The sequence below is a fragment of the Nannobrachium achirus genome (genome assembly GCF_963921795.1).
Source record: "Nannobrachium achirus genome assembly, chromosome: 18".
In the NCBI taxonomy this organism is placed as follows: domain Eukaryota; kingdom Metazoa; phylum Chordata; class Actinopteri; order Myctophiformes; family Myctophidae; genus Nannobrachium; species Nannobrachium achirus.
In genome coordinates this window covers 49,556,040-49,570,875 of record NC_137825.1, presented here as the reverse complement: position 1 = coordinate 49,570,875, position 14,836 = coordinate 49,556,040, and the positions used below count along the sequence as shown (strand labels likewise).

Genomic DNA, 14,836 nt, shown 5'->3' with positions numbered 1-14,836 from the left:
AGCTGGCAGCTGCCATACCTGCCTCTGGCTGAACGCAAATCTGTGTTACTTTAGACTTGAACCACTTTTAACCATTATGTTAAGTGCAAGTCTTTGAATATTTTTGACCCAACTCTATAATGTCTTGCTAAATCCTTCTTCTAAATCAGTGGTTCTCAGACTTTTCATGTCAAGGAACCCCAAAATTACATGTTTTGCCGCGGACACCATCAAAAAAATATGTTGTTCCAGGGACCACCAGAAGCAAATATTTGAGTTGCAAATGTTCGCTTTTAAAAAGATATATTCAAAGACTTGCAAAAAAAAAAAGAAAATCTTGATTTTTCAAAAATAGCAGATCAACAAGCTCGCATAGATCATAGTAAAAGTGTCACTACTGCAATGTAGAAATACTCTGTTACAAGTAGAAGTCTGGAATTCTAAATTTACTTGAGGTAAAAGTACAAAAGTATTGTGATCAAAATGGACTTAAAGTACCAAAAGTACGATGTATGAAATGCATGTAAATCCTTTGAATCTACAAGCTCAAAATGTGTCGTAACGTGACGCATTGTGAGCTTGTAGAGCGTCTATTTGCGAATGGCCGACATGTACAGTATATAGGGCTGAAGTGGTTAAAAGTATGTTTTGTAAAAAAGTAACTAAAAGTTTTCAAATAGTAAAGAAAAAGGAGGCAAGAATGATAAATGAGGAAGGAATGATAATGAGGAAATGATAGACTTTACAAAGTACAACATCCTAAAATAATTGGTATCTGAAGCATGACTGATAGAACATTATTCTTTCTCTGACACCGATTAACCTTTGTGTAATTTGTAATTTTACATTAGTAAAAGTACATTATTAAAGAACAAGTCTTCCATATCCATATTAACACTTCCACTGCTAAACACGTCCAGGAAGGTGATACGAATTATGGGGCAGCGGCTCCACAACCCCGTTATCTCGTCCAGGGATGTGTTACCTGGTTACCATGGTTACCAGGTAACCATGGTAACCCATGATTAGGCCTGGGGCGGTATCGACATTTTGTTACCGCGATTACCGTCTTCCCATTTACCGCCGGTACTGCGGTAATTACCGCACCCCCGTATCTATTAATTAAGGTTCGGCGATAAGCCAAAATATTGCAATCATCTTCCCAAAAGTTGCCTCTCCACAGCCTGACTGACGGGGTTATACTTCTCCGTACAGCACAGCGGGTATGGCTTTGAAAGGAGCAGATCTACAAGCTCACAACACGTCGCATCCGCAACGCGTTCCTGAGCTTTTAGATCTGCACTGTCGGGTTACCATAGTACGTAGGCTAGCTACTTAGCTTTTCAGGACACACAGCTGTGTGAACAAACCAGAAGAGGACGGGTAGTCAGATCGTGTACAGTGATTCTGTAAACTCACGTCACGTCTCAACTCTCAAATCGCAGTGATTGAGTGCTGCTATATACAGGTTTTAGTTACAAGACTTGACAGAAAAGGTAATAAAATCTCCGAGCGCCGCTGGACGGGGCACAACGTGCGACGCGATGGAAAAAGTAAAATCAGGGCTGCCAAGTCACACGCAATTTAACCTCTTCTCACGCCACACGCCACACTTGTCATTTCTCACGCATTTTTACAGCCATCCACCGACCTCTCCCGAAAGTTGCGGGGGTTATCTCACTCGGTAAAAGTCGCACGGAGAATTCTAAGCGCAGTGAATGCAGCTGCACTGCTCCTCCACTCTCTCTCCCCTCTACACATACACACATGCAGGCGACGGAGCGAGTAGAGAGAGAGCCCGTTTTAGTCCACGCGGCCCGCCGCTACCGCCAGTAATCCGTATGAATAAAAAAAGATATGCCACAACACAAGGTATGTATTAACATCCTTGTGTCGTGTGGATTACAGAGAAAGTTTACGCTGTACTCCCTCTACGCAGGCTTGCCCTGTGTAGGTCTGACTGTCTGTGTCTCTGAGAGTGAGAGTGACGTATGTGGCCTTCCAAACTGTGGTACACGGCCCCAGAGCAGAGCGGCATGGAGCGCGTGCGGTCCTCGCTTCTCCCCTGTTTTAAAACTCGCTGGTTTTCCAATAAAAAATAGACTTTTTTTGTCTTTTTTTTACCGCGAGGTAAGCACACTGACACCGCGGTAGACCTCGGTTTACCGCGGTACGGCGGTACGGCGGTTACCGTGTCCAACCCTACCCATGATGCAATTCCGCCCACCAGCATCAGTAAGCGTCTAATCTCCATAGGCTCCTATTCATTGCTGATGCAAAGAAACGGCTTTATCTCGGAATCTGCTTCCAAAACGCAGAGAACGATGAGAACCGCTTTTTTTCACAGCGACATTGGGCCGCGAGAATCGGCCGCGGTTAGGATTTTTCATTTCGTGTCAAAATAAACATACTCTGCGCCATTTCTGACCGTGATTGTGGCTTCCGGGGCTCTTCAAATAAGGCGTAAGTGAATGGCAGCACTCTATAGCCAAATAATTCCCAAGTGTTATCTGTGCATATAAAATATATTTCCCCGTCCAGATATATTAATTACGTCAACATCGTTCATGTGAACTAGTTCGTTTTTCGTATTCATGGTAATGATCAAAATTGCTATTGTATGATTTATCGCACCGCGCTGTTGAAGTGAGGCGGAGCTAGAGTCGCAGCCCCAGCCTGAAGCCTCAAAAAGTCTAGTATCTCCCTCGATCCATAGTGATATCCCTTTGGACTAATGGTTAAGATATTAGACGCTAACGCGGGAGGCCCGGGTTCAAAGCCCGGGTGGGGAGGTTCGCAACACCTCCGTTACAGAAGCACGGACTCTCGCTGTCAGAAAGCTTCTCTTTTAGAATGCTTCTAGCTGTGAGGCGAACCCCCCTTGTTTAGAGATGTAGCATTTGTGTTGTGCGATGCCGGACGACTCACCTGGTTCCCAGCTAAACTCCTTCTGCTCCTTTGGGGTCGAGGCGAAGAGAAAAGAGAGAGAGAGAAAGGGGAAAGGAGGTGGAAGGAAGAGGGAAAGATTGCCAGGATGAGCATGTGTGTGTGTGTTGTGTGTTTTACCATAGATGGGTGGTATCAGAGGAGGGCGGGGAGGAGAGGAAGAAGAAGAAGAAGAGGAGGAAAAGGCATAAGGAGGAATAGTGTTGTTAGTGAGTGAGAAATTAGTCGGAGAGAAACACCACGTCAAAACAGATTTTGTGGGAATAGTAGGGGGGAGGTGAAGCCATACATGCCTAATCAGAGACAAAACAAAACAAAACACAAAGAACTCGGTCAATGTCGGCATTATTCATGACATCGCTTGAATATTAATGAACGTCAAATCATGAATTCATCGCGATCAAAGACATTACAGGCTAGCAGAGCAGAGAACCCGTAGGTGTGGGGTTGTGTCGTGATGACTATCTACTAGGGGTGTAACGACACATTTTAATAGCGATTCGATACATATCACGATACATGGTTGACGAAACGATACATGGACGATATTGGTTCATACATGGCGATACGATACGATTCGATTCAATGATTTAAAATCGATATAGTAACTATTTAGCAAAGAAATGAAATCTATGTAAAAAGTGTGGATAGTGCATGTTTTTAAGGGAAGTAAACACAGTGATTATCTGGCAAATACATGGACATTGTATTTGAACACATATGGACAAACCTGCACCTTGACATGAACACAGAGATTACACACATTTATCGATAGACCAGTGTGTGGAAAGGAAAAGTAATTAAACCCCTCTTTTTCATTTTTTCTTCTTAAAAATGCTAAATATAATGCAGTATGTAGGTAGGTAGTATCGATACAATCGATTATTTGCACTACCGATTCGATACGATACAAAATCAAACGATACAATTCGATTTTAGCTGTTTTCATTTCGATATACTTTGTTTTTTTTTTAATTAAAAACGATATTTCGATGCAGTTACTATATCGTTACACCCCTCTTATCTACGAATAAGACTGCTAAAAAAAAAGAATAAAATCCCACTGGTTTGAACAGGAGTAAAATGTTCCTTAACGTTACGTCAGAACTTACTGGCTTGGTGGCAGCAGTGAGGGATTCCATCTCAGCATGTGTCATCCAAATGTTACTGGTTGACTACAAAGACGGGAAAAAGCAAGTGAAGTTCATTACCAAAACGCAGTTTAAGGTCCATTCAGGTAACATACAAACATCACAAGTGTTTCATTTCTTTCAAATGTGAAAAATCCAGTGTGTAAAAGTCTTAAAGTGAGCTTGTACATTGGCTATTTTCGGCACGCAACTAAGTGTAAAATCTGGCATTACGACGCCATCATTGTGTAGATCTGATTTTGGATTGTTTTATATCAATTAAAGCATATTACAATTCTCGGGTTCCTCTGGCCTGGTCGGAGAGGACCAACGGCGGTTTTCCTCGGGATCATCGGGGTGGGGGCGGTAAATTAGTTCAAATGAATGAGTCTTACTGAGCGAGTGCTGGCAGGTGCAGAGGGGCTGGTGAGGGACACCATCTCCTGGATGGCCAGGCGGAGCTTCAGCCTGTGGAGGGGGTTGCTGATGCCGATCTCCCGCTGGATCTCCGTGTCCGACAGGTTGGCCATGATGGCGCCGCTCTTCACGTTGGCCCGGCACGCCGCCACGTACCACGCCGGCATCCCCACCCACAGCTGAGCCAACCACAGGGAGACACAGAAGAACATGACTGAATGACCACAGTGGTGGAAAAAGTACTCACATATTTTACTTAAAGGGATATTCCACTGTCAAAAGAACCTTTGGTCATTTTATCGTCTAGTCAGGCTTTTGTGAACACCCTGGACAGTTTTTAAGTTTCTTGATTCAATATTTAGACATTTAATATTCATCATTTATCAGACAGACCCGTTGTAACTTCAAACTCCATTTTAACCACGATAGACTCATTGAAAACACTGTTTTTTTTTTGTTTGTTTGTTTTTGTGACTCCTAACGCCCTCCTAATATGTGAGCTGGCCGTGTTTTTTCGATAACCTTTTTCATTTATTTCTAATAATTATTAGATTCTATTTAATATTTTTCAAAAAATAAAAATAAATGAAAAAGGTTAACCAAAAAACGGGGTCGTGTCTGATAAAATTAATATTAAATATCTAAATATTGAATCAAGCTAATTAAAATCTGTCCAGGGTGTTCACAATAGCCTGATTAGATGATAAAACTACCAAAACATTTCTGAAAGTGAAATATCCCTTTTTGAAAAATGTTGCTTTTTTGGGAATGTTTTTTGAAAAAAAATTGAAACAATAATTAAAAACTAAATGTAGGAAACTAAATGAGCCACTGTTTGGGAACCAGTGATTTACATAGTGTTTGGCTTTTGATTTTGTTCATAAAAACATGCCTGCCTAGCATTATATGAAATACGTATGGCCTAATGTATACAGGAGGACGTCGCGTGACAAAAATAATAGATTAACAAGCTAGCAACACGTGGCACCGCGATACGTTGTTAGAATGTAAATCTGTTCTTTTTGTAACGTGACACCGTTGCTGGAATCTGCCTTGGTGCAGCACACTGTAGTAAGAGCCTAATTCAGTGAACCATATCGTCACAAGTTTCGAATTTGTACGTATTTTCGCAAAGCAAAGCCCTACTTCATCATAAAAAAGCGTTGCACAAAAGTAGTGAAAATAGTCGATCTACAAGTACACAACGCATCGCGGTGCGAGGCGTTGTGTGCTTGTAGATCAGCTATTTTCACCATTTTAAAATATTTTTAAAATGCTAAATACAAAACAAACGGATGTGGACATACAAGGTTTCCACCCGACAACAACAATATGATATGATTGCTATAGGCCTAGAGATGGGGTCAAACACTTAGGAAAAGTTATGGAAAGGTTTTGAAAAATCATTGTTAAAAAATGCGTGGGAAACCCTGTTAAAATGAATGACACGAATTGAACCTAAATCACTGGAAACGGTTGGCCAGCCCTCTAACCCAGGGATGGGCAACTTTGATGATGGAGAGGGCCACTACATTTTCACACTCACTCCAGACGGCCACAATGCATATACGGTACATAGCAAAAATAGCCGATCTACAAGCTCAAAACGCGTCGCAGTGCGACGCATTTTGAGCTTGTAGATCTGCTTGTGATCTGCTATTTTTGCTATTTTTGAAGTGGAATCCTGAAAAGTAACTTTTTTTTTAATTGTATTTGTTCATTTCAAATGCATTTATATGTTCTTATGTTAACTTTATGAACTGAAATACAAATACATTGGACATGAAAAATACAATAACATTTTAATACCAGTAAGACTCCCTAATCGGGAGATAAGCGACCGTTGGTCGCTTATCTCCACAAATAGGCCAAAAGTTTGTTTTACCAATTATCAAGACATACGGGCAGTTGACAGTTTGCCATGGTTACTCATTCAAGTTGAATCTCCATATATGGAGATAACCTACGCATCACACTAAGTCTGACCTCACCAGCCCATATTTGGGCATGAGCAACTTATGTCTCCATATATGGAGATATGATGACATCACACAGTCCTCAGCCGATGATGTGGCGTGATGTCATACAATACACAAACGAGCCCTACAGTATAAAGGGGCAACTCTTGCCAGGAAAGAAGCATTTCTTCGACTCAGACCTTATCGCCAGGGTTGGCTTATAGCAGCTGTCGGTAGGACCATATATGGATTCTGTTAGTGTGGATCTCCTAACAGGGCATCATCTGGGATACAATCCCTTTTATGCCCATATATGGAGATCCCTAACAGAATCCCTTTCATGCCCATATATGGAGATCCCTAACAGAATCCCTTTTATGCCCATATATGGAGATCCCTAACAGCATCCCTTTTATGCCCATATATGGAGATCACTAACAGCTAACAGAATCCCTTTTATGCCCATATATGGAGATCCCTAACAGAATCCCTTTTATGCCCATATATGGAGATCCCTAACAGAATCCCTTTTATGCCCATATATGGAGATCCCTAACAGAATCCCTTTTATGCCCATATATGGAGATCCCTAACAGAATCCCTTGTATGCCCATATATGGAGATCCCTAACAGAATCCCTTTTATGCCCATATATGGAGATTCCTAACAGAATCCCTTTTATGCCCATATATTATGGAGAAATCCCTGCTCTGAGTATCTGACATCAGTGTGATGTCACCTGTTTATGCCCATATATGGAGATCCCTGCTCTGCGTATCTGGTTGCTATGGTAAACAGTTGGTTGCTAGGGTAAAAAAACATGGTTGCTATGGTAAACAGTTGGTTGCTAGGGTAAACAGTTGGTTGCTAGGGTAAAACCATGGTTGCTAAGGTGGTTGCTAACGTACACTAACAGACCAGCAACAACAGACTGTTGCCACAGCAACGTACACAAAGGTTTGTGTACACATGTGGTGTGATGTCATACTGATGCGGAGATATGAGCAGGGCAAAGGTGTGACGTGTGACGTGTGAACGACGGACGGACGGACGGACGGACGGACGGACGGCCGGTGGAGGTTTTCATAGTAAACTGCTCCCTGACGGTCGCAACTAGTCATTAAGCTACTAATATAGACTGAATACTGGAATACTGATATATTATTGATTTCAGCTGTTATAATTCCAAACATGACCTGCTTTTAGTAGCTTAATGACTAGTATAGTAGTATTAAAATGTATTTTATGTCCAATGTATTTGTATTTAAGTTTATAAAGTTAACATGAGTATATAATTAAATCTGTTTGAAATTAAATCAAAATGTTACATTTCAGGATTTCAATTCAAATTAACAACAAAATTATTCAGGATTCCAATTCAAAAGAAGCAAAAAATAGCCGATCTAAAAGCTCTGCGATGCGTTTTGAGCTTGTAGATCTGCTATTTTTTGCTTCTTGTGTATGAGATACTAGAATGACAAAGTAGGATGTAGCAATATGCAATGTGGCCCTCTGGAGTGAAGTTGGAAATATAGTGGCCCTCGCCATCATCAAAGTTGCCCACCCTTGCTCAAAGCAATCACTGGAAACGGTTGGCCAGCGCTCTAACCTCAAGCCATGTGACCACAGTGGGGCCGTCCCACGAGGCGAAGGGCAGTCCCTGGCGGCAGGCTTCCTCTAGCAAGTCGTGCCTGCAATGGAATTGTAGGAAAAGATCAGAATGGACACACATGGCCGACTGAGAGAGCAGCGAGAGCACGCAATCTGAACACAACTTGTAAACGTTCTAAAATAGTCCGGCAGCCAAGGGGCCTTTTTTGGCTAAAGAATGAAAGTAACTTGGATTTTTTTTTCAACGTTTAGTATGTTGTTCTGGTGACTTAATAGAAATGGTCTGTGAAGAAAAACAATCGTTTTTTTCTGGTCCAATATGAGAGACCCCTGGAAGTTTTACGCAACGCACTATACCCGCCTATGAAGCACTCATCCTGGGCATAGACTTGACCAGAAAAAACAGATCTACAAACCATCCATAATATGGTTGATGTTAACTAACTATTAACAAACATAGTCTTAACTACTGATAGATTAAGTTAGTTAAGTAATAGCTATTCCAACATTACTTGATGATTTTTTATGATGAATTCATGATTAACTGATGTATTAGTTAATCAGGAATAAAGTGTTAGTTAAGCATTAACTGAGTGTATTACTTTGTACCTTATAGTAAAGTGTTACCAAACAATCTGTTATAATTACTACGATTTTTAGGTCCAAAATTTGCTATTTTGCATGGACCATAGCCCCTATAAAAATCTAACCTCGGTTCGAAGTGAAGCGGTGAATTCTTATTCTATGTGTTCTAGAGCTATGAAATCTGTGTTCTAGATCTATACATTTTGTGTTCTAGATCTATACTTTCTATGTGTTTTAGTTCTATATTTTTATGAATTCTTAATGAATGAATGATTTTGTCTGGAGGGCCAAATTGTCATGTGAAGCTTGACCAATCCTCAATTCTGCATGCACGGGACATGACACGGACACGGGACTCCTTGGAAGCCTATGGGACAGACTGTACGGGACAGACAAAGCCACTCCTTGGAAGCGGCTTTCACCGCTTCAAAAAAAATTGCTCAATGCTGACAGCCGGTCGGCAGGTGGTTTCATGAATGTATACACAATATTTTAGGCCAATAAAAAAAACGATATACCAAATTTCACACCCCACCTCAGGGGCTGCCGGACTAAAATGAATGTTGGAAGCGTAAAGGGATTGACTCACTTCTTCTTGCTGCGGCGATCTTTTTCCACCGTTCCCGTCCCGAGCTTGGCCAGGCCCAGGGGGTCGCCCGAACCCAGGTCATCGGAGGGCGTGGAGGCTGGAGAGTTCAAATGAACAAACGTAGTGAGGGAGTTGTCCAGAACAGTGTTTCTCAAACTCTCACATTTCAACCCTTCACCCCCAAAATGACTTTTTTTCTATTGATTACTCTCGCCATGGAGACTTGAGTTCAATAATATTTTTTGTTTGTTTTTTGTCGCATCAAGACAATAATTTGATTACAATAAATGTACCCCCCCCCCCCCCAAATGCATTTGGGTCCCCATCCAGAATCAATGGGGGGTAAATTCACTATAATATTTTTTTTGTCTTAGGAATGCGACAAATATAAAAAAATGTTTTTATTGAACTCAAGTCTCCATGTCATGAGTAATCAATAGAAAAAAAGCCATTTTGGGGGTGAACTACTCCTTTAACTCTGAACCCGTCAGGGTCCATTTGGTTTCATTGGCACACTGTCAGAGTTACAGACTTGTATGGGTCAATGTGGAACCCCCTGAAGTCCCTGGAATCCACTTTGAAATCCACTGGTCCAGAATGAACCACGGAAGTCACTGAAGCAATGCTAACTGTGAACCAGTGCATTGTTTGATTGATTGAAGACATTATTAGAAGTTTGCATAGGAAAAGGTACAGTTTCATGACGGTACAGTTCACTGGTACAAGGTCTACTAAAAGGAGATCCATGAAAAGACTAAGCTTATTTCCACAGGAAACCATTTAAGTATCTCATATAACATTGAATGACAGACGAATAGAACACAGTACTATGCAGTAGATATGTAAAGAAAAGAAAAATGAGAGAACAAAAAAAAGAGTCTAAACAGTAAGTATATACAATGAAGGGGCAGGGGAGGGTAGGGTTGGGCTAGGTTAGTTTTTTTTACCAGTTGCGAACGGCTGCTGCCTGTAAGTGGTTTTTCAGGGCAATTTTAAAGGATGCTAGTGATCCACACTCCTTTATGGCCTTTGGTAAGGCTTTCCACATTTTGGTGGTATAGCAGAAAAAAGAGTTTGACCCTTTGTTGGTTTTGACTCTGGGTTGAAAGTGATCTGTGGCGCTGCCTCTGGTGTTGTAATTACGGACATCCTTAATGTTTATAAAGTATTTTGACAGGTACTTGGGTATCATAGTGGTGTAGTGTATCTTGTACACCAGGCCCATTGCAAGTTGCTGTACTCTGTCATCTACTCTGAGCCATCCCACTCTTAACTGGTGAGTAGCGGTGAGGTGAGTCTGATAGGGAAGGTTAAGCAGGACCCTAATTAGTTTATTTTGGGCTGTTTGGAGTTTAGTTTTCAGGGCTTGTGGGGCGTCACGATACCATACGTGGACTCCGTAGTCAAAGAGGGGCTGGATTATTGCACCAGCTATGGTCTTCAGTGTGTTGAAATTGACCATTGGGGCGATCCTCTGTAGGAAACGAGTTTGATGGTTGATTTTATTTATTACTTTAGAGGTCATCTTTTCACTGGAAAAGTACAAACCAGTGTAGCATTAAGCATCTTAACGCCAACGCACTGTGCAATACAACATAATACACATATGAGTCTATTCACTGACCCAGTGATGAAGATTCGCGTCCAGGCGCACCGATTCTTCCCTTTTCCTTCTTCCCAAAGAGACGGCCAATGGATGACTTGATACTTTTCTTCTTGCTGGCTTTGTGGAGGGAATCCTGGCTAGCAGTGATTGCGCCATCGGTGGACATACTGAACAGCCGGGAATAGACCAAAGAAGAGACAATGGAAAATCAACAGTACTGTACTGTATGTAGATCATACATGGGCAACTGGCGGCCCCACCTTCACTTAATACGGCCTGCAGGTTAATATCGCAAAACTGATAGACTTCAGGTATTAATTTACAATTCTAAACATGAAAACATGACCCGCTTTAATTACTTCAGTCTATATTAGTAGCTTAATGACTAGTACTAGTCTTTTTTTATGCCCAATGTATTTGTATTTAAGTTCATAAAGTTAAATATAACATTTTAAATTAAATATTTTCAGGATTCCAATAAAAAAATACCCCAAAATAATTCAGGATTCAAATTCCAAAATAGCAAAAATACTGCGACGCGTTTTGAGCTTTTAGATCGTCTATTTTTGTTATTTTTGACTGTATAATGCATTGTGGCCCTTTGGAGTGAATGTGAAAATATAGTGGCCCTCTCCATCATCAAAGTTGCCCACCCATGATGTAGATGAAAAGCGAATCAAACCAATTCTTAAAGGCTATTTTGTGAGCCTATCCGGTTATTCATTCCCTTCATAGTGTCTTTTGTGACCCAGCAAGCACGGTCAGGACCTGGACCAATCAGTGACATCTCGATTGGGGCCAGATCAAGTCAAACCATGACCTAGTCAGATCTGGCCTAGAATATCACCTGATTTCAACCAACATAAATCCTGCCCGCGAAAACGGATGTCCTGGATTAATCAGAGAGGGTCCGATCGAGGCCAGATAAATATCATAACTAGTCGGATATGCCCCAGCATATAACCTTACATGCTCATATTTCAACTAACATTACAAACAATAACAATAATCCTATAGTCCATGTGACGTCCTGGTAATGACGTCAAGATCATCCCCATATGGGTTGTGATCTGGCCTAGTTCTGAACGTCACCGGAGTCACCGGAGGACCTTATCATAACGTCATCAAGACGTCATTTAGCTTGCAGGGGAGCCTATCGAGTAATTCATTGACCTTCGAGCTAAAAGTGCAATCACAATAGACCCTATTCACGGCTCGCCCACGCACGCACACTCAGCGAATTTCTCAGCAACTTCCTGGTGATGACGTCAGCTTCGGAGGGTAAAATAACATAGAAATTGCTGGACTTAAAGCCAACAAATCATTATTTTGAATGGTAAAGTAAATTATAACGCTTTGTGCCTTTTACTATCTTGTGTTCTTGATCATGATAGCCGTATTTTATACATTACTATTCGGAAATTGCATAAAATTTGCGATTTCTGTGTTAACTCTATGGGATATTAATAGTTTTTCCCCTTCAACCGTGACGTCAGCATCAGGAAGTTGCGTAACGTGAATTCGGTCAATACCTGCGGAATTCACGGTGATCATCAAGCCCCGCCCCTGGGTGGGTGTGGGTCATTCTGTCCAATCGCAGGGCACGGGGAACAGCGGGCTGGTTGGAGTCAATCAGGGCTAGCGCTCTGCATTCTTCACCCTCTTTGTTGTTCTGCATTTAGGAGGAAAATAATACATGTGGTTAGCATACGATGTACTGTACTGAAGATGAGCCTCCAGCTGCAATAAGAAGGCTTCAACTGCCTGTGTGAACCAGTACTACTTATAGCCTTTGTGAGGCTTTTCTAACATTTATTCTACCACTTTTTGTGGTCACATGTTCAGATACTGGATTCTGATTGGCTTAAAACAGTGGCAAATCAGTCAACAACCTTGAGTTGGTTCATGGACCCTGCCCACTGTTGTGTTGCAGTTGTAACATGAGATTGTAACTAAATAACCTTGCAAGTTACAACTGTGTTTTCTTTCATTTATATGGTAGAAGTGGTAGAAAAGCAATTTACCATTCGAGGGTCGTGGGTTGTTGCTTCGCCTCGTGCCACAACCCTGAAACAGTGGTAAATCAGCCTACAACAAACTCCCTCTCATGGTAAATGGGAAATGGCTTACTACTTGTTGAAGTATGTATCTAGGTTTCATGTTTCAAGTGACAAGACAAAGTGGGCCAATTACATGAGTTATATTTTGTCGTTGTCGGGTGGAAACCTTGTATGTCTGTATGTTTGTATTTATCATTTTAAAAATGATTTAAACTAGTGAAAACAGCCGATCTACAAGCACACAACGCCTCGCGGTGCGTGGCGTTGTGTGCTTGTAGATCTGCTGTTTTCACTACTTTTGTGCGACGGCCTTGTATGACGAAGCAGGGCTTTGCTTTGTGAAAAAAATTAAAAATTTGAAACTTGGAGATACAAGGTTTCTGCCCGAAAGTGACGATTTACTTTGTTGGCCGCCTAGCCCCCAAAATGGAACAAAGGCCGACATTTTATTTATTTTTTTTTCCTAATGGCCGGCCTGGACCGGCCGGGAATGAACCGGCCGTTCGGGAGTTGTCCCGCTTTTCCCAATGGCCAGCACGTCCCTGTCTGTGACGCACAAAAGGGTTTTCCGATAAGCAAATTTCTCCGTCGGCATTACCTGTCTGTCGGACTCCCTGGCGGGGGAGTGCGGTAGGCGAGGGGTGGAGTGTCCGGAGCTGGGCGGGGACGGGGACGCCAGGGTGGAGGAGGTGAGCGAGGGCGTCATGTAGCCCCGTCCCACGCTGTCCCGACCGCCGCCCAGGGAGGACGGAGGCAGAGACACGTCCAGGGCCACGCTGCTGACGCGGCTCTCGATCTCCTCCGCCCGCAGCTCCGTGCTCTCCTTCTCCTCCTGGATCAGCCTGAGGGGAGATGGGGAAAAAAAGTGAAAAAATAAGTTTGAAAAATGTCTCCCCTCAATGATATAGTAGATCAGGGCAGTGGCATCAGTTCAGAAAAAGGTAAGGTATGGCAACATGACTGGTGTCTTGCAAGACACCAGTCATGTTGCCATACCTTAGCAACAGGCACGATACATTTATTTTAAGAAGTGCATTCTATTTTTTTCCCAAAACATTTCTATGGTTTCTCGGGCTGGGTATGGCAGCCTGGAACAGTTGTTCAAGTGCAGCTAAACTTGACATAATATAGTAAACGTGCCACAATTAACAATAATGCATTGCACCTGTGCAGCTGACCTGCGGAACCTGGGAATATACCATTCTATCAAGATGGGGAGAATAAAAGTGTGCAAAGTGTGCAACATATGAATGATGATCATCCGATTATCGACGTTTAGAACGAGTGCCGTGCCCATCGAACGCTCTGCTGCGATAGCCTGGCGTTGCTCATACTAATTCCTCATTGCGTATCGGATATTAGTCTGGACTCACGGGCAGAATTTTCATTTCCAAGGGGTGGGTTAAAAAAATGGCTCTGGACACGATTGGTTAGACCAGACCAATGCTGGGCCCTAATTGGTTCCCCCAGATTTTGGGAGAGAGGAAATGGATTCACAATTGAGTTGGGCCAGACCCATATTCGCTCAGGGCATTTTTTTTTGCAGAGGCGGATTGGTTCTGGTTCCAGGCTACTGCTGCGATACAAGCAGTGTTGGGGAAGTTACTTTGAAAGCGTAACTTGTACAGTTACAAGTAACTCACCATGGCAGTAACTTTATCAAGTTAAAGTTATACCTCTGGAGAAAAGTTAAAGTTATACCTCTGGAGAAAAGTTAAAGTTATACCTCTGGAGAAATGTAACTTATAAAGTTTCATGTTACATAGAAAAAGTTACTTGAGTAACTTGAGTTATTCTTTTTCAGCGTTAAATTGAGAATGTACATTTGGTGTGCATGAAACAAAATATAATATCCTACAAAAAAAGTCACATGCCTGATATGCCTCTCAACTGAGTTTTATGTCTTATTTCTTATATTTTCTTTAGTAAACATCCCTGTTCCTAAAATAAAGTAA

General features: G+C 42.0%; 1 protein-coding gene across 1 annotated transcript in view; it reads right to left on the bottom strand.

Annotated features, from left to right (window-relative positions):
* LOC308303678 (liprin-alpha-3-like) overlaps window positions 1–14,836 on the bottom strand; it is a gene marked incomplete at both ends in the record, with an annotated part of 57,634 nt that overhangs the window by 9,941 nt on the left and 32,857 nt on the right. Inside the window, 9 exon segments of the mRNA XM_080748135.1 lie at window positions 2,908–2,910; window positions 2,912–2,935; window positions 4,038–4,100; window positions 4,451–4,651; window positions 8,040–8,121; window positions 9,216–9,312; window positions 10,840–10,988; window positions 12,354–12,493; window positions 13,480–13,723. Of these exon segments, the coding sequence (XP_080604261.1) occupies window positions 2,908–2,910; window positions 2,912–2,935; window positions 4,038–4,100; window positions 4,451–4,651; window positions 8,040–8,121; window positions 9,216–9,312; window positions 10,840–10,988; window positions 12,354–12,493; window positions 13,480–13,723 (1,003 nt within the window).